This window comes from Rhinatrema bivittatum, chromosome 16 (genome assembly GCF_901001135.1).
Source record: "Rhinatrema bivittatum chromosome 16, aRhiBiv1.1, whole genome shotgun sequence".
NCBI lineage: Eukaryota > Metazoa > Chordata > Amphibia > Gymnophiona > Rhinatrematidae > Rhinatrema > Rhinatrema bivittatum.
Window position 1 is genome coordinate 32,655,506 of NC_042630.1, and position 25,293 is coordinate 32,680,798.

The 25,293-nt window shown below is 47.4% G+C and overlaps 1 protein-coding gene across 1 annotated transcript in view; it reads left to right on the forward strand.

Moving 5' to 3' along the window:
- Positions 1 to 614: 614 nt before the first annotated feature.
- SMG5 (SMG5 nonsense mediated mRNA decay factor) overlaps positions 615 to 25,293 on the forward strand; it is a 49,541-nt gene continuing 24,862 nt past the window's right edge. The window contains exons 1-11 of the mRNA XM_029580435.1: positions 615 to 789; positions 7,195 to 7,293; positions 14,291 to 14,414; positions 14,933 to 15,089; positions 15,484 to 15,573; positions 16,372 to 16,461; positions 16,955 to 17,033; positions 17,448 to 17,573; positions 18,213 to 18,281; positions 19,002 to 19,210; positions 24,907 to 25,044. Coding sequence (XP_029436295.1) covers positions 725 to 789; positions 7,195 to 7,293; positions 14,291 to 14,414; positions 14,933 to 15,089; positions 15,484 to 15,573; positions 16,372 to 16,461; positions 16,955 to 17,033; positions 17,448 to 17,573; positions 18,213 to 18,281; positions 19,002 to 19,210; positions 24,907 to 25,044 — 1,246 coding nt within the window. The 5' untranslated portion in view covers positions 615 to 724. The remainder of the gene's footprint in view (positions 790 to 7,194; positions 7,294 to 14,290; positions 14,415 to 14,932; positions 15,090 to 15,483; positions 15,574 to 16,371; positions 16,462 to 16,954; positions 17,034 to 17,447; positions 17,574 to 18,212; positions 18,282 to 19,001; positions 19,211 to 24,906; positions 25,045 to 25,293) is intronic.

Sequence of the window (25,293 nt, forward strand, 5' to 3'; positions counted from 1 at the left end):
GGCCTCTCATGTTCAGCTGCTGGCGGCTTCTTCCCTTCTTTGGCTGCCGGCGGGTTAGGCTCTGCCGCCAGCCCGCTGCCCCCCTTCCCTGGTGTGCCACTTTGTGTAAGTGCACGGTATGCACACCCAGTCGTGCCGGGTCTGATGAGTAGGATGCTGATTGAGTAGTTTCTTGGAGAGCATATAGCACAATGTGTCTCCATAGATTGTATGGTGTGTGGATTCTAGAAGATTTTTTTACCCTGAGTCCTTTAGGGATGATGTCCTGTTGTTTGCACCATTGGTTAGTCTATAAGGTGCCACTAAGCTCCTGTCATTTTTGCTACACAGGACTGACACGGCTATCCCTCTGAAGATTTTGCACAGGGATCTTTTGCATTAGCTTTAGACCAGAGGCCCCCCCCAACCCTGTTCTTGGTGGACCCCAAGTGCCTGCTAGGTTCTTCAGAGATTTGTGTTGAATAGTCATGAGATATATTTGCCTATGCAGCGCTGTCTCAATAAAGTTTCTTGACGCCTGGGGAGGCCATCAGCTCTCGCGGTGTTTGCGGCGCGCAGCCGGCGGCTCTCGCGAGACTTGGCGGCCGCGCTCAGCTCTCGCGGGGTTTGCGGGGCAGACATGGCGGAGGCCGGGGAGCGGAGGCGCGGCTGCTGAGCGGAGCGGAGCCCCCTTGCTGGGGGCGGTGTCTGCTGCTGGTGGTGAGGGGAGGGGTCCGGCGCCGCCATGAGTCAGGGGGCGACCGACGGCGAGCCTGAGGCCAAGGTCCTGCACACCAAGCGGCTCTACCGGTGAGAGGGAGGAGGGAATGCCAAAACCCGTCAACCGGAGGAGAGAGGGGAGGGAAGGGGGTGAACCCGGCCAAGGGAGCCCCCAGAGGGTGAGAGGAGCAAGAGGGTGGAGGGAAAGAGAGAGTGGGTGGGAAGCTGGGGAGGGGACCCCCATTGGATGTGTGAGAGTTAAAGGAAGCATCCTCTCTGTTTGGAAGGGGTTCATGGTTTCGCACACGCAGCCCAGTGCATTTTGTTCAGAGCTGAGAAGCGCAACGTTGGCCTGGATGAATGTTTGCGCACCTCAGGGCAGGGAAGTGACTGTTCCCGCACCTCGCATGAATCTCCACTTTGGCATTTTATTTGTTATGCGTACCGCTCTGGGTATTTTGGGATCAGCACTTTATAAATAAACTGGATGAGATTGGGTGCCCTCCCATAAGGTGTGGTCCCCTTCCTCTCTTCAGTGTGTGAGCCATATAAGTTTCTGCTTGGCCTGGTCAGGGGAAAGTGGGGTGACGTTCTCTGTTAATTTGTGAAATGGTTTAAATATTGAAGGTCTAACAGAAATGTACTATCCATCACCAGAAGGTGACAGTATTGATGTCTGAACTACTACATCGTGCAGTGCTTTTTTAATCTTATTCTGTATAAATCCAAAGTTACCATCCTCATAGTCAAGGCTTGAATTTATTTTTTTTTTGCATCTTCTGATTAGAGACTTCATCCTGTGGATTTGTTATAGTGGACAAGATTAACAAAATTGCATGCCCTATACCAGTGTATGAAAAATGAGTTGTTTTAAAGCGGTATAAAAAATAACAATGTATGAGCCAAGAAAATGTGTGTTTTTAACACGCATTGAAATCTGCAATCATGTATACTTTGAAAACTCCTCTATTACACCTGAAAACTTTGGAGAAAAAAGAAAACAAAAGAAACAAACCCCACAACATATCAGGTAGCAACTGTTCTTTTGGTCTGCCCCATGAGTTCATCTTCTTGTTATGACACCATCAGCCACTCCAAATATGAAACGTGAACAGATCAAAACCGGTCTTTGAGATGTCTCAGCTAATATCTTTGTGTACAAAGATTTGATGTTTACTTTGGTCGACCTTTAAGCACGTTGAATGGAATACTTGAAGCTTAATTTAAACAAAGGTTTGCATAGTGGGTGATGCCGCCTTGATAAATTGCAAATTTCATCAAACATGGGTAGACTAGTGTGGCCTTGCAGTCTCAATCTACTGTCATTTTCTGCATTTTTAGTTTGTCAAGTCACCATGTCCCTCTGGTCATTTCCTGGTTCTGTTTGACTGGACATTTAATTCCAGTTAACGTTCCAGGCAGGGCCATAATAGTTCTGAACTTAGAGTGCATTTGATTCCTTCCAGTTGAGCGCAAAGACAGTTTGTGTAGAATTTAGCAAACTTGCTGTTTGCCTTTTTCAACAGTCTTGATTGCAATAATAATACTCATAGTACTTGTTATTTATACTTTATTAATAATGAGGCACACATCTGGCTGGCAATGCTACATCCTAAGCATTTTCTTTCATACCCCAGACAAACTTTGCATTTGCTTTATAAGTCAACAAATGGTATGTGTTTATTAAATTGATTGGCTTGTGTACATGTTAGGAGCAGGGTGTTGGGACACACACATGTATATACACTCTTAACTAATGGATTGAACTCTACTCAGTAGTATCTAATTATACTTCCTTTTGGAGACTGAGCCTCATAAGTTCAGTTAACAATTCTTACAAATAAGATAAAACCATACCTACATACAAACCCAACAGTCATTATCATTCACACATCACATCCCACATTAAAACACCCTTATTATAACAGCACATAATAAAAACAGTATAAACAATCGTTACGAATAAATAATACATGTAGTACTAAGATCTTTATGTTTAACAACTCAAATGAACAATATTCCTCTATTCTTTCAATTATTGTTGTAAATGGCCTAGTTCTAAGAAGCAATATATATGCTAAATTTCTTCTAATAATTCTTTGAATTTTTGTGTTAATGAAATAATGTTCAAAATCCTTCCATTTGTATCAGCAGTCACTTTTGAATTAGCTTTCCAAGAACACTTTGGTGAACTAATACGGTATTCATGTGATTATTTTTAACACATGGATTTTTGTTTCCACCAGTTCACCATTCTAAGATTTCTCACAGGTCTGCAAGCAAAGAAAAATCTGTTTTTAAAAAAACAAAAACCAGCGGTTTCACAAGTAATCCACTTTAAGATTTTTTGTTCATGTCAACAAATGAAGGCAAAACTAATTTTAATAGTTATTTGGACAATGCTGGTCATTTGAAAGCAGTCCTGCCTTTGTTTTGTTGATATGTGCAAAAATCTTAAAGTGGATTATATTTGTGTGGGGTTCAATCCTTTAGTTAAATAGTGTATTTTATTTTATTGTCCCCAAACTGGATAATTTGCTATAAATGCCAGTAGTGGTATACTATAATATCTATAGAGATTACAAAATTTGAAAAGTGTTATTCATTTTGATGTGGGTGTTTTGTATGTTAGTCTCTCACTGAAGCTGTCCAGACCAAGCTGCTGAACAGAGAAATGCGCTTTAATGAACCCCTTGCTTTCACATAGTGTTGGTATTGGCTGCAGTGCCGTACTGTGGTTTACACATCTGTACCCAAGTAGACTAAATCGTGGATTGAGGGAAGCTTGAGAATTGGTCCCGAGATGAAGTCCTGTTTATAAACAAATTGTAAAAAATCAAGAGTTGAGAAAAAGGCAGTGCCTGACTGCAGCCTAACAGATCCTCACTTTTCCTTGCTGTTGTGTTTCATAGTTGCTTTCACATTGCCAGAGACATATTCTCTTCCTGAGCTGTGACTTAATTTAGATCTGTGGCAATCAAAAAATCTTTCCTTTCCTTCCTACAGTACAGATGCTGTACCTTGATTTTTTTTCCAGGGTTTCCAGTCATTGAGCATAGCTCAAGATACGAATAACTACTGATCATGGGTATTTTTGGTTGCTAGTGTTATGGGAAGGCACGCTGTCCTCTTTCATAAACTGAATTTCCAATAGCTTTTGCAGATGTGTCTTCATAAGTCATCACCTTCCATTCCCTCTGGAATCCCCCCAGATTCTCAGATTGTGTGCCTGACTCGTTTGCATCTTTGCAGAGCGTTTTCTAGTTTATTAGTGAATTTGATTTTGTCCTGGAACAGTAATATATCGTCCAGTTCATCTTCTCTCTCTTGAGGTAAATAGAACTGGGCTGCAAGGCAAGCCACCTCTGTTTTAATGTCTTTTGGCTGCACCATGATTCTCTGTCAATACCTCCGGGATTGCAGCTTCTTCATGATCATGACACAGGTGGTTTCATTTTGTTTTCCGAGGTGTTGGATGGTCCTCTTCGGACCTCTTAACACTGTGTGACACTCTGAGAGCTGCTTCTGTTTTGCCACTAGTAAGGGCCATTGTCTCTTAGAAGTATTTGGGGGAAAAAAGAATAATTTTACTTGTATTATTTTCTGATTTTTTTTTTTAACTTGTTCCTTGGTGAGCAGATCTCTCGCGCATATATCCGGCAGCAGGTTCTGTAGAACCTACTGGATCTCTTATGTTTTAAATCAAAGTGCACAGGAAGGCGTTACACGTTTGCTGACTTGGGAATAATGAACATGGAAGTTAGTCTCTGCTGATTTATATTCCAGCAGTGTCGGGATCTAGTCATAATTGCAGCTTGGCTCCGGATCTTGGTGGTGTAGCTTTATTGTGGGGTAGCATAATGGCAGGATACCCAAAACGGCCTTTATTCGCTTTGTATGTCGAATCATAATTGATTGCAATGCAGTTCTTTGAGGCTATTGGTTTTGAAGTCCAGTGACTGCATATGAAGAAGGGGAGTGTGGAGATGGCATGAGAGCAGTTAGAATCACCAGCAGGACCTAGAAATATTTTCTTGGAAGTGAGAGAGTGAGTTCCCCTCCCCACAGATGTGCATGTACCTAATTAGCCCTCAGATGGTTTTAAGGCCAGAGGTACAGTTCTACCATAAATCTAATGAAACTGCAGTATTGTGCAGTTTATTTGCTATAAATTGGATATCTAGAGATTTGACATGGAAAAGTAGTAGTAGGCAACGCTTTGCCCATAATAATCCTGGGGTTAAGACATGGCGTGAAGGAATGTTCTATCTACTTCTGTTTCTCTTCCTCGCTTTACCCTGTTCCCTTTGCTTTTATGAAAACTCCATCCTGTGCTCTTCAGAACTTTCCCATGCATGCAAACCCAGTACTGCTGCAGCAGTGTGCAGATACTTCCAGTGTTTTTTCTTTCCGCCAGCAGGAGGTGCTGTAGAAGCAGAACGTAGGAGTGACCCCCCCCCCCCCCCCCCTTTAAGTGTGACTGATGTATTAACTGGTTGAAACAACTGTGTGTGGTTTTTTGGTTGTTTTTTCTTCCTTTAAAATCACTTTTCTTTCTGTTGTATCAGGCTGGTTTTCAACAATTGTTGGACATCTTTTCCTATTGGGCTGGGAGTGTTTTGGCCACTGGTCCCAGGGACCTGAATGGATTTCTTCAGTGGATGCTGTCCTGTTCTCTGTTTATATCCCGGAACTATGACCCAGCTGAACTGACAGTTGTCCTTCTGGAGCCACTGGACTCTGTGCTTTCCTGGCGTGTAGCCAGATGGATTCAGGACCAATGGGTTATGTGCTCCCCTGCTAGCAGTTGGAGACGGAGTCAGGTTTCAAAGCTGACGTCACCCTAGATACACCCCTGCAGTGACCTCAACATAAAGGGCTGTGGCTGTCGAGGTCATCTGTATTCCTCCCCTATTTCTCCAGGCTGTCAGTCTGAAAGGACAGACAGTTGGAGGGTTCTAGCATGGGCACTCCATTCAAGGGAGCTCAAAATCATGGGCATTCTGTCAGCCTTGTGCACTGGCTGTGCATTGCTGATGACATCACAGATGGTTCTTTCTGATGTCATCCCACAATTATGAGAAACATGGAAGGTTCCAGCTTTATTGTTTAGGGAGGGAGCCGGAAGTCTGGCCAGCGAGACATAACTCCTTGAATGGTGCTTGCTCAGAAATGTGTACGGATGGGTACATGCAGCCGATGCATACAGATCGATGGGGTGGACGACGGGAAGCTTTCGTTTGCGGTGCAATGACCGTGCAGAAGGTCGAGAGCTGTGGAGAAAAAGGAATTCTGCCCTTTAGTTCATGGAATTGTGGAATGTCAAAACTTTTGTGATTATCATGGTAGTGCAAAAGGATGCCAAGTGATGAAGAGTGGCCACTGTTCCCTTTCAAGGTGCTCATGCTAGCGCTCATCCACACATCTGAGGGCTTCCCCCTATCCATTCTGGAGCCATGAACAGGTGATCATCCCCTTGTCAGTGCTGCTGCCTCTGATCCCTGCATACTAGGGCCCAAGCCCTTTTCCTAGGAAGATCCCTCTTGTGTTGCCTCAATTCCCAGGCTCTGCCTCTCATTCCAGCCCCCTTAGGGAGATGCAGCTGTTGTTCCTACCTCTTCTCTTTGGGTGTTTGGTTCTTAAGAAGAGCCTCTTAGTCACTACTAAGGGTTTCAGTTGCAGGACAATAGGTTGTGGGATTTTCTATAAAATCTCTGCAGATGATTCAGCTGATTTGCCCTGTGCCTCTGTTGCCTCTGTAGAGTACTTGCTAGGTGTCTCCAACATATTAACACATGGTTAAAGTATAATGATCTCCTGTTAAACTTAAGCAAGACTGAGGCCCTGTATCTGAGTCATTCTACTGCGTGCCTTATTAACCCACATGGTTATAGAGACCATATTACCCTAATGCTGCAGAATTTCCATTGGCTGCCAGTTTTTAGAATTTGCTTTGAAGATTTAGTATTTGAATTTTACAGAATGGCAGCCTGCAATATCTGAAGGGATCTGCTACAGTTTTATGTTCCATGTTCTTTGTGCTCCGAAAGTCTGCAGCTGCTAGCAGTGCCTTTCCTACAAAGAACTTGACCTGTAGGTCCTACGCTGTGGAACACGTTCCCAGTTGAACTTTGCGAGATGCCAGATCTTAAACTATTCTGGAAGACATTAAAAACACTTTTTTTTTTTTGCAGTTGTTTGGATGACTTCTCAGATGGCTATTTTGTATTTTATCCTATTTTTACAATTTTTTTTTGTTTGCTCTATTTTTAATGTGAATACTGGTACTTGCTTAGAATGACTTAGTTACGTTAGGCAAGTCATAAGTAAGTAAATTGAATTGCTGGTCCTTGCCATCTTTTCCACTGTGTGCGTCTTGCCCTGGGTGTTACCTGAAGTGATGCTGAGATCCTCAGGGCAGGGGTAGTGAGTTTTGGATGTAGAGAGCTGACGGGTCTGCTAGTATTAACATCTTTCTCTCTTACCCTGGCGCAGGGCGGTGGTGGAGGCAGTACATAAGGTGGATCTCATCCTTTCTAATAAGACTGCTTATCAAGAGGTCTTCAAACCTGAGAACATCAGCCTGAGGAACAAGTAAGTCCCTGTCGATGCAGCAACAGTTCTTGGGAAGTGACATGAATCTTGAGTCTGCTATCACTTACTGGTCTGTTGCTATCCACTTGTGGTGGTTTGCAGTTTCTTCCCTGAAGGACTTTTATTAAGATGTTGAGTTATATTTGTACAGTGTAATTAAAAGCAGTTCCCTGTTCATACCCAGATCAGTCCAGACTCCTGGGTTTTGCCTCCCTACCAGCAGATGGAGACAGAGTTTCACTGTCACTGTACATAACCCAGTGTGCCACCTGCAGTCTCTCAGTATTTCTCTGTCTCAGGCAGATGGCAGATGGTGCAAAACCTGCAGTTCAGCAGTCAGGAGATTGTTTTGGATTTATGAGCCTTCCTCCCAGTGTCCTAGTGGGTCCTTCCCTGTCTGGTCGAGGTGGACGAGCTGGGGGTTGGTGACGCTTTTGTATGCTTGCTCCTTTCTTCTGTGGGATGTAAATCTGGTGGTCCAGATCCCTCCCCTTCACGAGGCTGCTGAGGCAGCTACAGGTTCAGGGCAGCTGTTTTTTAGTCTGACCCTTTTTAAATTTGGCTGATTTTCCTTTTTTCCTACTCGCAGCTCTGTGTTCCATTCTAGGAAGTAGGTATTGTAAGTCTGGCTCTTTTCTGATCTGTCATGCGGCCTGCGCTCCTGGAACCTGAACCTCTGCACCAAAGGAAATTATTGGTTTCTCTGTATCTTTATTTGTTCTCTCTCTTTTTTTTTTTTTTTTAACTCACTGAAAACAAGGAACTAGGTAGAGGAATCTGTGCAGCAGTGATGTTCCAGGGGGGAAACTACCCTAGCAGCTCGGGGAACTCAGCGACGGGGTTTTTCTCTGCCTGCGGAGGAAACCAGTTGTTGGCTCTGAGGGACTGTTCCCCTGCTTGCCGTTGAGGTGCTGGTAGTGCCACGAGTGCGGGGAGGAAAACCGTGTGCGTGCAGCAAAAGCATTCAGGGGTCTTCGTCAAGCATGGCCGCACCGGTGGAACAAGCCTCACGGATGACTGGGTCTAGCACTGAGGCTTTCTTTTTTTTTTTTGTTCCCTAGCAGCGTTGGCAGGAGAGGCAGGGGAATCCCCTCCTGAACTATTGCCGGCAGTTCCTGACCCGCAGAGGTGCAGGCAGGCACTTGCACTGAGGAGGAGTAGAGGTCTGCCGGTTTTAATTTGCTTATGCGCAAAGCGTATTTAGCGAGATGCTGGCTCTTGGCCCCGGTCTCCATGGATTCTCGGCCAATCAAGAGGCCTGAGCTGTTGAGAAGCTCTTCAGGCTGATGATTTTCGTTGCTGGATGTTAAACGGATCTGGGCCTATTCGCACTGAAGGTGCAGGCAGGCTTTACTTAGCTGTGTGGTAGGCCACTGCAGCATTTCTTTTCTCACGTGCGTAGGCTTGTGCGCGCATTCTCACCGTGTGGCGGTTGCATGTGCTAGGACCTGTGTGTGTAAGGCCACGGCCTAGATTTGAGTGTCTACATCTGTGACCTAGACTTGAGCACATATTTGCGTGGGTATTTAAGAACATAAGAACATGCCATTCTGGGACAGACCAAGGGTCCATCAAGCCCAGCATCCTGTTTCCAACAGTGGCCAATCCAGGTGAAAGAGTACCTGGCAAGTACCCAAAAACTAAGTATATTCCATACTATTGATGCTAGTAATAGCAGTGGCTATTTTCTAAGTCAACTTGATTAATAGCAGGTAATGGACTTCTCCTCCAAGAACTTATCCCAAACCTTTTTTAAACCCAGCTACACTAACTGCACTAACCACATCCACTGGCATCAAATTCCAGAGTTTAATTGTGCGTTGAGTGAAAGAATTTTCTCTGATCAGTTTTAAATGTGCTACTTGCTAACTTCATGGAGTGCCCCCTAGTCTTTCTATTATCTGAAAGTGTAAATAACCAATTCACATTTACCCATTCTAGACCTCTCATGATCTTAAAGACTTCTATCATATCCCCCTTCAGCCGTCTCTTCTCCAAGCTGAACAGCCCTAACCTCTTCAGCCTTTCCTCATAGGGGAGCTGTTCCATTTCCTTTATCATTTTGGTCGCCCTTCTCTGTACCTTCTCCATTGCAACAATATCTTTTTTGAGATGCGGCGACCAGAATTGTACACAGTATTCAAGGTGCGATCTCACCATGGAGCTATACAGCGGCATTATGACATTTTCCATTTTATTCAGCATTCCCTTCCTAATAATTCATAACATTGTTTGCTTTTTTGACTGCTACAGCACACTGAGCCGATGATTTCAATGTGTTATCCACTATGATGCCTAGATCTTTTTCCTGGTCAGTAGCTCCTAATATGGAACCTATATGTTCTGTGATTTTGATGTTTAGAACACTTTCCACTATTTTTCCTGGCACTGAAGTCAGGCTAACCGGTCTGTAGTTTCCTGATCGCCCCTGGAGCCCTTTTTAAATATTGGGGTTACATTAGCCACCCTCCAATATGGTAACACCTAAGGCTGCGACCTAGACTGCAGCATTTATTTGCATGCGTCCTGGAGGGATGTGCCTGTATGACCAGGTGGCATTGGTGTGCGCACAGGAGGCTGCTTAGAGCTGAAGTTCAGGAGAGCTAGGCGCCAGGGACGAACAGGTCCAAGCACCTTGCTATCTGTGAAGCTTGCCATCTGATAGCAGTTCAGTCCTCACTCTCTCTCTGTTCATATCACTACTGTTTAGATGCTCAGTGATTTGACTACTACAGCTTTTGCCCATGTTGGGACATCCCCTCGGCCTATGGTGTCTCTGGAGGGGGAGTGGAGTGGGAGGCAAAGCAATGGTCAGTTCTCCCTTGTTCCCGAGGGCAGAAGCTTCCCTGAGAGAGATTGGCGAGAGCACGGTTGGACCTATGGACTCCAGTATAGATCCATCCTCCTCTTCCTGGGTGAAATGTTTCCAGGGCCTGCAGACCTTTCTGCAGGGGTGCCCAGTGAAGGCGAAGCAAGCTACTATGTAGGGATCATGTGCCTGGGCCTCCCATTTATCAGTCATGGCAGGCAAATGCCGCAGGGAGGCTGTCCCTGATAATATTCAAGGGGATGTGGATCATGAGACATCGGTGGATTCTGATGGGGAATTGGCTTTCTCGCTTCTAGAAGAGGGAGACATTGCATGTGATTTGGAGTCGCTTTGGACTCTGCTTAGATTTTTCTTTTTTTTCACAAAGATGTCTTGCTGAGTTTGTTGGCTCAGACCCTGAACACGCTTATGTGGCCGGAGGTCAATTTTAAGTTAAGCATCCTGTTTCTTTTCCCCCTGTATCCAATTCAAAAGATATTGGATTTAAAGAAGGTAAATGCAGCTCTTAAGGTTCCCTGTTTCCACATGGAAACTCTGCGGTCCAACTCTGAGATCTGTCGTCGTGGCGGGACACAAGGGAGAGTACTTGGCATCTCTTGCCTTGATAGAGGCAAATCTTATCTGCATATAGCCATCAGGCTGGAGCACCAGAGATTCCTGAAGTTCATGGTACTAAGGGAACATTTTTGATTTTGAGCCCTTCCCTTCGGCTGGTGACTGCTCCACGTACCTTCACTAAGGTGATGGTGGTGGGGGCAGCCGCATTGCAAAAGGAGGGTGTGTTGGTGTATCCGTATCTAGATGACTGGCTCATTCATGCAAAATCAAATGACCTCTGTCAACAGTCAGTACAAAAGGTACCGATGCTCTTGAAGTCTCTAGGATGGGCGGTGAACCTATCAATGAGCCATTTAGTTCTCTTACAAACTTTGGAGAATCTGGGAGCACAGTTTGACACTCTGACAGAGAGAGATCGCTGGTGCCCAGGGTCTGGGACTATTTATGGGTCGGGGTTCTGTGACATCGACATTGGAATTAATGCATTGGACATTGGCACATATGCGGCCTCTGCAGGGGGTTCTTCTGCTGGAATCAGTTATTGGAAGAATTTAATCTTCCTCGTCTGTTAGACTGTCCCTGGCTTCCCCCTCTTTCTCGCACTAGTCTCGAGCGTGGTGCCATATTGGAGATTCTAAATTGGGTAATAATCACCATCAATGCAAGCCTCTCTGGATGGAGGGCGATATGGCAAGATCAGTGGTCGAAACAGGAGGGCCTCATGGCTTAACAATTGGTCAGAGACGAGAGCGGTGGATTTTATGTTGCTTGCCTGTCTGCCAAGGTTATGTGGCTTTCCAGTACGGGTGCTATCAAACAATGTGACGATGGTGCACTACATCAACCATCAAGGCGGAACCAAGAAAGGCAGGAGCACGAGAGGCTCGGCAGTTGATTCTCTGGGCAAAACAGCACTTGGAGCGGCTGGTAGTGTCTCACATTGCTGGAGTGAACAACGTTCAGACGGATTCTCTGTCGGAGAATGTTAGACCCCGGGGAATGGGAGCTGTCAGAGGCAGCGATGTCTCTCACTCATGGAAGATGGGGATATCACGGCCAAAGAGAACACAAAGGCGTTGCGGTTTTACAGCCCCTGAACAGAACACGGTACAAAGGATTCAGAGCTCTGGTGCTGCCGTGGACTTGATGGATTCTTTGTCTTCCCTCCCGTGGCCTCTGGTGGACAAGGGATTACGGTGGATAGAGAAACATCCAGGCAACTTGATCCTGGTAGCTCCAGAGTGGCCACATCAACCGTGCTTCCCAGATCTGATCAGCATGGCCATAGATGGGCCCCTGAGGTTAGGACATCAGTTGACTGTTTTCCACCAGGGCCCAATATTTTTGGATCAGGTGGCTCACTTCTGTCTCATGGATTTGGTTCTGAGAGGAGACAACTGAGATGGAGGGGATATTCCAAAGCGTTCTTTCCACCTCCTTTATCCTTGGAATATATACGAATTTGGAGGATCTTTGAGTCCTGGTCTTCTGTTGACGGAATGCAGCCTCAGTCTGTTCAGGCTACGGTATTGCATATTTTGGCTTTTCTACAGAAAGGTTCTGGTCAAGGGACTGGCCCTTACCTCTGAGTGTCCAGATTGCAACATTGGTAAGGTGCAAGGGTCTCCGCTGTCTGCATATCCGGATGTTCTATGGTTCCTTCAGGGAGCTAAGAACTTGTGTCCTCAGGTGCGGAACATTTGTCCATCTTGGAATCTGAATGTAGTCCTTAGAGGATTGTGTGAGGCTCTGTTTGAACCACTGAAGAGAGCTATGGTTAAAGTGGTTTTCTTGGTTGCTGTTTGTTCAGCCAGAGAATTTCGGAGTTCCAGGTGCTGTCGTGTTGAGATGCCTTCCTACAGATGTCTGATTTGGGGGTATCTTTATGTATGGTGCTTTCTTTTCTGCCTGAGGTAGTCTCGGCCTTCCATCCTAGTTAGTCAGTAGAGTTTCCAGCTTTTATGGATTTGGATTCCTCTGTACCTCATGTTGGGGAGCTTAGGCTCTTAGATTGGAGGCATGCATTATTGAGGTATCTAAAGGTCACATGATTTCCATGGAACTCATCACCTCTTTGTATTGTAGAGTGGCCCAAAGAAGGGAAGTAAGGCTTCTAAGGGTTCAATTGTGCGGTGGCTGAAGGAAGCGATTGAGTTGACTTACGTTTTTAAAGGGCATCTGCTGCCAGAGGGGGTTTACGGGCGCAATTGATGCGTTCTTAGGCGACTTCCTGCGCTGAGTCACATCGGCTGTCTTCACATGAAACTTGCTGGATGGCTGCTGGGAAGTCGTTGCCCACTTTTACTAGGCGTTATCACTTGGATATCGGGGCTCTGGCTTCCGTGTGCTTTAGTGAGGGTGTTCTACGAGCGGAACTCTCCAGGTCCCACCCAAGTTAAGGGGAGCTTAGGTACATCCCAGGAGTCTGGACTGATCGGGGTACGTACAGGGAAAGGAAAAATTGGTTCTTACCTGCTATTTTTCATTCCTGTAGTACCACAGATCGGTCCAGAGACCTGCCCATTTACTGGGGGGGGGGGGGGGAGAGTCCGCAGCTCGTTATGTTGCTTTGTATATAGTGCAGAGTTATTGGAGGTTGTCAATGCTGATCGCTTATGTTAAATTTGTGAAACAAATTTTCCATTGTCTTTTTGGGCAACTTCGCCGTCTTCGGACTCATTGGAGGGGATGGAATTTGCTTAGAAGTTTGCTTAGAAATTTGTGGAGGTTGTTGTCATCTTGACTTGGGCAGAGATCAATTCTGAGGGACTGCAGGTGGCTCACTGGGTTATGTACAGTGTAAGTGGAACTTTCTTTGTCTCCATCTGCTGGCAGGGAGGCAAAAACCCAGGAGTCTGGACTGATCTGTGGTACTGCAGGAACAAAAAGTAGCAGGTAAGAACCAATTTTCCTATTTATATTACAATAAGTGATAGCAGTGATCTGGAGTAATGGCACGGTAGAGACAGATACAGAGGTCACACGATATGTAGGGCGTGTAGAACTGGTTTGGATGCAAGAAGAGAGACTGGGGTGAAACAAGGTATTAAACTAGGAAAACAGACCTATTAGGTGAGTTAATGCCAAAGGCTAAATCAAGCAAGGGAAATTTTTAAAAGGGGGAACAGAAGAATTTGCTCCTTCCAGCTGAAGTTAATTTTTGAATGCCTTCCCCCTGTTGTTTATTGGTTAATAATTTCCTGTTTTTAGTGGCTGGGTTGTTCTCTCTCATCTTTACCCACAGCGTCTCCTAGTTTGCCACCAGTTTGCCATCAGACTGGATGAGAATCTGGTGTTGATGTTTACTCAGAATCCCTCTCTTCAGTCTCCTTTTACTTACCCTGACTTCCTGGAAAATGTTTTGTTTGTTTCTGATGATAAATTGTTGTTTAAAGTGAGAGGCAGACAAGGGAAGAGCATTTACTGAGTTTGCTTATTGTCAGAATATCAAATGGAAACCTGCCAGGCCTTCCTCTTCATCCTCCCCACATTTCTCTTCGTGTCGCCTGCCACGTGCTCTGTCTCGCCAGGGCGGGGCTGGTGCACCCAGTTTCCGGCGTGTGCATTGACTGCGTGCCCCGCTTTTTCCCCCCCCCTGCTCCTCGCTAGGCTGCGTGAGCTGTGCGTGAAGCTCATGTTCCTGCACCCCGTGGATTACGGCAGGAAGGCGGAGGAGCTGCTGTGGCGGAAGGTGTACTACGAAGTCATCCAGCTCATCAAAGCCAATAAGAAAGTAGGTAACCGCGCATCGGGGGTAGAGGAAGACGGAACCAGAGGCGGATGGGGGATGTGCAGGGGTCAGAAAAGCTGATCTGAGGTGGTGGCGAGTTTTCCAGGCCCAGAGACTGTCAAACCACTTAGCAGTCACCCAGCATTTAAGCAGTGGGGCGCCTGGGTAATTCTGTATGGCTAATTCTCCTGTACGAGTCCACGAGTAATATGGGTCCCCATGCTGGAAGGGAAGCCTCCTGGGAGAGCATTCCCTTTTGTACCCTTGGTGGTTCTGCTTTAACGGTTGATTATATCCTTAAGCCTCTTGGAAGCAGGCTGGTTTTTTTTGTTTTGTTTTTTTTTTCCAGACCTGCAGTGCATCTCTTCTGCTGGTCACAGGACTTCCCAGTAAGAGCAATGCTCTGCTTTCCCTTCCGTCCAGTGAATTGTTGTAGCATGGGTTCCGTTTTTTTTTTTTTTTAATGTCTTGTCCACTTGTGTGTGTGTGTTTGTTTATTTTTTTTCCTGACGCACACGCAGCATATCCACAGCCGCAGTACCCTGGAATGTGCGTACCGGACTCACCTGGTCGCCGGCATCGGCTTTTACCAGCACCTCCTGCTCTACGTCCAGTCCCATTACCAGCTGGAGCTCCAGTGCTGCATCGACTGGACTCACGTGACCGACCCCCTCATAGGTCAGTAGTCCGTCCTCTGTTCCATCCATGTTATGTGGGGATCCGCTTGTGATTTTTTTTTTGTGATTACCGGGCAGTAACGCCTGGGAATCTTACCAAATGGCATGCTGACGTTTCTGCCGGTCCCTCCTTGGTTTGTGTTGCAGGCCTTGTGTCATTTTTAGTAAGGAGAAAACCTAGTGAACCCTGATGGAGATAACTTTGCTGAGTGTGATTAGTCTGTTAACGTTTCAGAGGTTTTACACACTGTGATTTTGTTCCTGCTCCGCTCTTGCAGCGTGTTCCCAGCTTCCCTCTCCCTGCTTACTGTGTGAAGAGAGGGTCAAGGGATGGGGGGAGGGGAAGGGGAGGGCTGCGACACAGCCGACTTTACAGTGGTGGTCTCTGCCTGCAGGGTGTAAGAAGCCTGTGCTGGCCTCCGCAAAAGAAATGGATTGGGCACAGATGGCCTGTCATCGGTGTCTGGTTTATCTCGGCGATTTGGGTAAGGGCACTTCCATTCTTCCTTCTAATATAGAAAAGTGCGTGCCATCTTTACGTGGGTTGTAGTTTGCCCACGTACTCCGGAGCCTCGCACTAACCCACTTTTGTGAGGGGGTTAAGCTTTGGCAAACTTGTCCTTCCAGCGGATGCCCCCGTGCTGTGAAAACAGCGTACAGGGAGCGGATCCTCCCGCTTACTGTGAACAGTCACTGAGTGCTTTATATATTTTTGGCTCGCTAGCTTTCTCCTGCTCTCTTGGAATTGGCTTCTAATGAGCCTGATACCGTGAGCCTTTGTTTGCACCTCTCCAGGGTTTTCCCCCTCCCACCTAGCCCAGGCATCCCAGCAAGAGCCCTCAGCTCGAGGTTACCAGCCGAGCCTCCCCAGGGACCCTGATAACGTGTGCGTGGTTTTGGCTGCTAGGTGCCACGGCTGGGCTACATGGGGGAGAGAGAGGGTACCCTGGACAGGCGCAAATGATTAAGACAATTTTATGACATTCTAGGGTTTATATTTTTTATGGGATCTTTTAAAAGCTTTGGGAAACTGGTGTTGTGTCAGTACCTTATTTTTAAGGCTCTTCATTCTTGGTTTTTCTATTATTTGAAATAAAATCGAGAGCCCTAGCTTGGCAAAGAGGAGGCCTGGGAGTGAAACCAAGAGAGAACTGAGGAGCGAGTGAGCCGATTAAAACTTAGCCAGGGATGGAAGGGATTGGGGCTTCTGGTTTGAGAAAGGAGCGTATCGTTCTGCGTAATGGCACCGTGCTTTTCTTTTTCTTTTCCCTCCGTCTGTACAGCTCGGTATCAGAATGAGTTAGCGGGCGTGGACACGGAACAGCTGGCCGAGAGGTTCTACTACCAAGCGCTCTCCGTCGCGCCCCACATTGGTACGTCAGCACCGGATGTTTTTTTTCCGCGCGCCACCGTTTTCACGGGCTCGTGGGGTTTCTCCTTCAGGCCTGGTGGCTTCCCTGTGCGGGAGGCAGGGCCAGTGGGCGGCGTCTGTGAGTACTTGCAAGGCCCCGTGTGCCGTGACCTTCCACCGTGGGCCACTGTTCCTGGAGGGAGCAGCGCCCGAGCTCGTTCAAGGCAGCAGAGCAGGCGGTGCTACCTCTGAGCTGCGTCGGCCAATTAGACACCCCCCCCCGTCTGGCAACTGTCCCTTGTGATGCTTATCTAGGCACGGAGTCCCCTCCCCCTGGCTCCCCCACATGCACACAGTTATTAGAGAATTGTAGGGCATTACACTTTCTAAAGAGTAACAGAATGCATTTTTGCAGAGGGGGGCAGTAGTGTGCCTTTTGAGCTATCGTCCGGTGCTTGCTTTTTTTTTTTACTAGCTTGCTGATTTTCTGCGTTTATGGTTTTCTTTCCTTACAGGGATGCCTTTTAACCAGCTGGGGACCTTGGCAGGGAGTAGATATTATCACGTAGAAGCCACGTACTGCTACCTGCGCTGGTGAGTTCCCCCATCTTCTCCTGTGCTCAAACTCTTCCTGCCTCACTTAATCCTGTAATTCTCAGATTCCCGGCCTGAAACTTCTTTTTTTTTTTTCCATTTTTCATCTAATACATTTTTATTATCTTGTAAGCGTGCATCAGGAGAGAAGTATTAGCAAGCACAATCTGCCTCTAGTCCAGCACGGGGATTCATCAACTCCAATAGCACAATGCCTCCGTTCCTGCATTAGATTTTAAGGGGCAGCCTGTCTGCCGTCCTCTTGCCAGAGATTCCATCTTGGGGGTCGACACCTACCCACCTCCCACTTCCCATTCAAGGACACTCTCTTACAAAAATGTCAGACGCGGCCACTTACCTTTATGCTGTTAATTATTGATTTTTTTTTTTTTATTTTGTAAAACTCAATGGCAGTATCCAGTCTGAAGTGTCCTTCGATGGTGCTTACGGGAACCTGAAGAGACTGTATGACAAGGCGGCGAAAATGTACCAGCAGCTGAGGAAGTGCGAATCCAGGAAGCTGTCTGCCAGCAAGAAGCGGTGAGGTCCTGGCGAGCAGGGGAGGCAGGCAGGAGAAGAGGGGGATTAAAATCATGAAATGCTCCCTATTGCCAGAGTTTGGGAAAGAAATCCAAAATCTGGGAGTGAGGGAATCCCAGCCCTGTCCTGTTCGTTTTACCCGGATTTTCTGCACTAATGGCAGCCCTACTACTACGAATACCACAGCCCATTTCTACAGCACTCTGACACCTACAGCATTGTACAGATGCACAAATGGGAGTCCCCTCCGCGTAGAGCTTACTGTGCAGTCCACTGATAAGGTTGAGACTTCAGGAAATGTATTTATTATTAAAAAAAAAAAAACATGGTTAAAAAATCAAAAAGGCAATGATCAGAGAGAACTAGTGTTTTTAAGATTTTCACGCAGCCTCAAAAAGATAGGATTCTAGGCAAAATTTGGGGCTGGCTAGAGAAGGGGGCATGACGCACCGTCTTAGGATGGCTGTGCCGGGCAGATGGTGCAGTGAATTGCCAGGAGCTGGTGATGGGGGAGAAGAGCCCAGGTAAGAGCAGTTTGCCCGAGATTAATGGAGGTTATGAGGAGGGGGTATAGGGACTTAGAAGCTGGTCTTTCAGTGTTAGACTTACATATATTTGTTTTTCTGTGTGTTTCTCCAGGTGCAAAGACATTAAAAAGCTGCTGGTGGCCTTCATGTACCTACAGAGCCTCTTGCAGCCAAACAGCAGGTAGTGATGGCGTTTATTCAGACACAGCCGTGGGGGGGGGGTGTTTGAGGTCAGGTAGTAGCCCTCCTACCTTTAAATATAAGTGAGAATGATGCTCAGTGCAGGCATTTTTAAAGTAAAAAAAAAACCTCAAAGCAAAGCGTTGAACCTTGAGCAGGGTTTGTGCTCTTCCTGGTATCTTGTGCCCATGTCAGAAAGGGGATGTCCTGCTCTAAGTGCCCCGTGATCCTAATGTATTCAGTCCTCGAGGGAAAGGAGCCCGCCCTGAGACGATGAGGCATTTCTGCGCGTTCGTGGTTCATCCCGCGCTATCTACTGTGCTCTGCGGGCCATCTATGAGACGTGTAGCGTTCTTTCTCCAGTGGTGTATCGGAAACCGAATCTGATAGGAGGAGGGGGGGGGGGGGGGGGAAGGAGCCGGCCCTTGCCCTGGACACTGTTGTTTATATTGATGCACGCAGCCCTTAGACAAGATGATACGGGTGCTTCCCCAACGAGCTTACGACTTGAAGCACAAGTACAGATGGGGAAGGTGCCTTGCTCTGGGTCACACAGTGAGCATTGGGGGAAGGGGAGTGGTGGGTCTTGAGCTCACAGCCGAGTGCTCCGATCAATGACGTTGCAGGACCATGTGACTGACATGAAAGACTCGGGCCTTGTAATGGGGATATGTCGTTTTTTTGTTTTTGTTTTTTTCGTTTTTGTTTTTTGTCCCCCAAGCTGTGTGGACTTAGAGCTGACTTCTCTCTGCCAGTCGGTACTGGAGGACTTCAATCTCTGCCTGTTCTACCTGCCCTCCTCCCCCAACCAGAGCTTGGCAAGCGAGGATGAGGAGGAGTACGAGAACGGCTACCCTTACCTTCCTGATCGCCTCATCTTCAGGATGGTGATCGTCTGCCTGATGAGCATGGATAGCCTGAAGAAGGCAGGTAACTAACCCAAGGTGATTCTCCCAGAGGGGGGCAGGACAAGGCTGGAAGGTAGGGTGCCTGGCGGAGGAGGTGGGGGGTAGGCCATCCCCAGTAGTTCTAGTGCAGGTACTTAAAGCTTTTGTGCTTTTTAATTCTGTTTGTAATAAACATTAGTCATGCACATGAAGGTGACCAGTTAAGCACTGGATTGATTTTGGGAGTGGATTGCTAAGTAGTCGCCCTGGAATTCCCTGAGGCTGGGTTGGTAATGCTGCCTTTTCATTTCATGATGTTAGACTGTTGAGTTGGGCAGAGGAAATGTGCCTTTTTATTCTGTCGATGCTCCATTTCTCTCTGCTTGCCTTCCAACCTGTTGTGGTCTGCTGAACAGCACCCGTTTCCCTGCCAGCAGATGGAGAAGAGAGAGTTTCACTGACGCTGTACATAGGGACACAGCGGTGGAACCTGCCGCCAGTTCTGCACTGCAAGCCCAGTGGAGCAAGGAAGCGTCCCTTTTATATGGTTTGTCCTGGGCTGGGCTGCTAAAGTTTGGCAAAAGGAGACTGATATAGCCTGTGGTCTAGCTCTAGCTCTTTTCTGATCTGCCACGTGGCCTGCACTCCCGGAATCGGAACTTTAAAAAAAAAAAAAAAAAAGTAAAAAGAGAAGGAGGAACTTATCAGAAGAATCTGTGCAGCATCGGGGTTCTGGGGGGAGCTACCTTAGCAGCTCGGGGAGCTCAGTGATGGGGGTTATTCAGCAGCTTCCCTGCCTGCGGAGGAGACCGGGTGTTGGCTCCATGGCACTGAGGGACTGTAGCCCGGCTTACCGTTGAGGTGCTGATGGTTTCACAGGTGCAGGGAGGAACAACGTGTGCGTGTGGTAAAAGCGACATGGTGCTGGGGCGGGGGGGGGGGGGGCCTGCGTTGAGCATGACTGCATCGGTAGAACGAGCCTCGCAGACGACAGGCTCTAGCACTAAGTCCCTGTCAGCGTGGAAATGGCGGCCATTTTCAATTCCCTAGCAGCGCCGGCGGGATAAGCAGGGGAATCCCCTCCTCATCGCCGGCAGTTCCCTGTCCCGCAGAGTTGCAGAGAGGCACTTGCACTGAGGAGCGGTCTCTGGTTCTGCTAGAGGTCTCCTGCCAGTCTTAATGTGCATATGCGCAGTGTGTTTAGCGGGATGCACCAGTCTCCATGGATTCTCAGCCAGTCAAGAGGCCTGAGCTGTTGAGCAGCTCTTCAGACCTTTGATGATTTTTGGTACCGGATGTTGAAAGGATCCAGGCCTAAACACTCTCAAGGTGCAGACAGGCTTTGGTTAGCCGTGTGGTGGACTGTGGCAGCAGTTCTTTTTCCCGTGTGCGTAGGCGTGTGCGCGGATTCTTGCTGCGTGGCTGTTGCAGACGCAGAGACCTAGTCTTGAGTGCATATTTGCGTGTGTCCTGGAGGAGTGTGCATGTACGCTCAGGTGGCATTGGTGTGCGCACAGGAGGCTGCCTAGAGCCGAAGTTCAGGAGAGCTAGGCGAAGTTCAGGAGAGCTAGGCGCTAGGAATGAACAGGTCCAAGCACCTTGCTATCTGTGAGGCTTGCTGACTGATAGCAGTTCAGTCCTCACTCTCTCTCTCTCCATTTGTGTCAGCGCTGTTTAGGTGCTCAAAGCAATTTGACTTCTACAGCTTTTGCCCATGTTGGGAAATCCCCTTGGCCTATGGTGTCTCCTGGAGGGGAGTGGCATGGGAGGTGAGGCAACGGTCAGTTCTTCTCCTTATTCCTGAGGGCAGAAGCTTCCCTGAGAGAGGTTGGAGAGAGCAAGTTTGGGCCTATGGTTTCCGGTATAGATCCATTCTCCTCCTGGGTGAAGTGTTTCCAGGGCCTGCAGACCTTTCTGCAGGGGTGCCCAGTGAAGGCGAAGCAGCCTACTATGTAGGGATCACGTGCCTGGGCCTCCCATTTGTCAGTCGCAAGGGCAAATGCCATAGGGAGGCTGTCCCTGGTACATCCTCTAAGACATCAGAGGATTCCAATGGGGAATTGATTTTCTCACCTCTAGATGAGGGAGAAATCACATATGATTGAGAGCTGCTTTGGACTCTGCTCAGATTTTTTTTTTTTTTTCCACAGAGATGTCTTGCTGAGTTTGTTGGCTCAAACCCTGGACATAGTGTGACCGGAGGTCAATTTTAAGTTAAGCATCCTGTTTCTTTCCCCACTGTATCCAATTCAAGAGAGATTTGGTTTAAAGAAGGTAAATTTGGCTCTCAAGGTTCCCTGTTTCCAGATGGAAATGCTGAGGTCCAACTCTGAGATCCGTCATAGTGGTGGTACACAAGGGAGAGTTATTGGCATCTCTCGCCTTGTTAGAGGCATATCTGAGGTTCATGGTCCTAAGGAAACATTTTTTATTTCGACCCCTTCCCTTCGGATGGCGACTGCTCCACTAAGGTGTTTAAATGTATTAGACTAAGGAATTTTACTTCCTGCTCATTCTGTTTCATTGTAAACCGGTTTGATATGCATTTTATGCAGGAAAATCGGTATAAAAAAACTTAAAATAAATAAATAAATAAGGTGATGGTGGGGGCGCCAGCCGCATTGCAAAAGGAGGGTGTGTTGGTGCATTTGTTTCTGGATGACTGGCTCATTCTTGCAAAATTAGAGGACCTGTGTCGACAAGCAGTACAAAAGGTACCAATGTGCTTGAAGTCTCTAGGATGGGTGGTGATCCTAGCTACGAGCCATTTAGTCCTCTTTCAAACACTGGAGTATCTGGGAGCTCAGTGACATACTGGCAGAGAGATTGCTGAAATTGCAGCCAGATTAGGCTACTGCTAGAGCTTTCGGTGCCCGGGGTCTGGGACTGTTTACAGGTCTAGATTCTATGGCATAAACTTTGGAATTAATGCATTGGGCGTTCGCTCATGTGAGGCCTCTGCAGGGGCTCTTCTCTCTCGCTGGAATCCATTATTGGAAGAGTTTCATCTTCCTCTTCCATTAGAGGGGGAAGCCAGGGACTGTCTTTTGTGGTGCTTACTCTCACCAATCTCTAGCGTGGTGCGGAACTGGAGGTTCCTTATTGGGTAATACTCACCACCGATGCAAGCCTCTCTGCAGGGAGGGTGGTGTGGCAAGATCAGCTGGTGCAGTGCCAGCGGTCAAAACTGGGGGCCTCATTAGTCTGTTAGCGATGAGAGCGGTGCATTTCATGTTGCTTGCCTATCTGCCATGATCACGTGGCCATCCAGTACGGATCTTTTTGGACAATGCAAGACTGTGGCTTACATCAACTGTCAAAGTGGAACCAAGAATCGGGCAGTGGCTCGATAGGCCCGGGAGCTGATTATCTGGGCAGAGCAGCACTGGAGATGGCTGGCCGCATCTCACATTGCCAGCATGAACAATGTTCAGGTGGATTTTATCAGTCAGAGAAGGTTAGACCCCAGGGAATGGGAGCTGTTGGGGTCAACAATGTCTCATTCAGGGAAGATGGGGGATATCCCGACCAAAGAGAACACCAAGGTATCGCGGTTTTACAGCCGCTGAACAGAACACGGTATGGAAGGAATCTGAGCTTTGGTGCTGCCATGGATTTGAGGGATTCTTCTTTGTCTTTTCTCCATGGCCTCTGATGGACAGGGGATTACAGACGATAAAGAAATATCCAGGCAATGTGAATCTGGTAGCTCTGAAGTGGCCATATCGACCATGCTTCCCAGATCTGATCAACATGGCCATAGACGAGCCCCTTAGGTTTGTACATTGGTTGATTCTTTTCTGTCAGGCAGCCTACTTCTGTCTCTCAGCTTTGCTTCTGAGAGAAGATGATTGAGATGGAGAGGATATTCCTAAGCGGTTATTTCCACTTTATTACAGGCTAGGCGACCTTCTAAATCCTTGACGTACGTGTGAATTTGGAGGATCTTCGAGTCCTGTTCGGCTGTTGATGGAGTGCAGCCTCAGTCTGTTCAGGCTATGGTGTTGCATATTTTGGCTTTTTTACAGAAAGATTCTGGTCATGGGACTCTCCTTTAACTTTCTGAGAGCCCAGGCAGCGACATTGGGTTTTCTCCAGGATAAGGTGCAAGGGTATCCTCTGTCCGCACATCTGGATGTTATTCGGTCCTTTGGGGAGTTAATAACTTGTGTCCTCAGGTGTGGAACATTTGTCAGTCTTGGAATCTGAATCTAGTCCTTAGAGGATTGTGTGAGGCTCAGTTTGAACCACTAACGAGCGTTACGGTTAAGGACTTGACTCTTAAAGTAGTTTTCTTGATGGCTATTTTTTCAGCCGGGAGAATTTCAGAGCACCAGGGGCTGTCATGTCAAGATCCCTGCCTACAGATTTCTGATTCGGGGTATCTTTATGCATGGCATCTTCTTCTTTTCTGCCTGAGTTAGTCTTGGTGTTCCATCTTAGACAGTACAGCGTCCAGCTTTTATGGATTTGAATTCCTCTACCTTCACATAGGGAAACCTAGCCTCTTAGATGGGAGGCATTTATTGAGGTATCTTAAAGATCACTTATGGTTTACGTAGATCGGATCACCTCTTTGTAGATCGGATCATCTCTCTTTGTACTGTGGAGTGGTCCAGAGAAAGGAAATAAGTCGTCAAAGGCTACAATTGTGCGGTGGCTGAAGAAAGCGATGGAGTCTATTTACATTTCTAATGGGTCCCCACTGTTGGGGGAGGGGGGGTTAGAGGCGCACTTGACGCATTCTCAGGCGACTTCCTGGGCTGAGCCACATCAGGTGTGTCTGTGTGAAATTTTCTAGGCATTATCACTTGGATGTCGGGGCTCCGGCTTCCATCTGCTTTGGTGAGGGTGTTCTACGAGCAGAACTCTCCAGGCCCCACCCGAGTTACGGGAAGCTTGGGTACATCCCAGGAGTTTGGACTGATCTAGGTACGTACAGGGAAAGGAAAATTTGGTTCTTGCCTGCTAACTTTCGTTCCTGTAGTACCACAGAGCAGTCCAGAGACTCGCCCATTTACTGCCCCACCCCTGGGGGGGGGGGGGGGAGTCCACCATTTGTACTATTGCTTTGTATATAGTGCGGAGTTGTTGGAGGTTTTCAATGCTGATTGCTTATGTTAAATTTGGGAAACAAGTTTTCCATTGTCTTTTTGGGCAACTTCACCTTTTTTCCGGCTCGTTGATGGGAGGAAGTTTGCTTAGAAGTTTATGGTGGTTCTGTGATCTTGGCTTGATACAGGTCAATACTGTGGGAGTGCAGGTGGCACACTGGGTTATGTACAGTGTAAGTGGAACTTTCTCTGTCTCCATCTGCTGGCTGGGAGGTAGAACCCAGGAGTCTGGACTAATCTGTGGTACTACAGGAACAAAAAGTAGCAGCTAAAAAACAATTTTCCTTTCCTTCCGCTCAGTGTCACCTAGTGAGGGCCTAGCTGGATAAAGGTTAACAGCCAGGATTTCCGAATTCCAGACCCTCTTCAGGGAGAGGGGGAAGGCATTCCTAGTCCTTTAGAGACACTTCTCTCCCCTCCCCATCCCCCGATCCTTTTTTCACAATGGACTCACCAGTTAGATGTTAGGACAGTTATCTAGGAATGCCTCAGGTAGGAGCCATCATCCTGGCAAGTGACTGAAGCTCCTTCCCGCTCTTCCGCAGAGCGTCTAGCCCCCCCCGTCGTCCCGAGGTGCAGGAGACAATGATTTTAATTCCCCCAAGTCTACTCTGTCCATTTCCAGGTTCCAAGCAGTACAGCGCTGCTATCGCGTTCACGCTGGCGCTGTTCTCCCACCTGATAAACCACGTCAACATCCGCCTGCAGGCTGAGCTGGAGGAAGGAGAGAGCCCCGTCCCAGCGTTCCAGGCTGACGGCCCCGGTAAGGGTTAAAAGGAAGGACTCTAGACCTTCCTTGCCCATTGTCTTCTGTGTATGAGAAATGTCTCCTTGTGCTGGTGTAGAAAGCCTTTAGCTCTTCAGCTGGCGAGAGATGTTTCTTAGACCATTGATTATGAGGATTAGACTTAGAAAAACAGTGTTGTAATTGGTGCATGAGGTGTGGTTCTGTTGTCATGTGTACACCTTTGAAATTTTACCCAGCAGACAGGAAGAACCGTTTTAAGCGCTA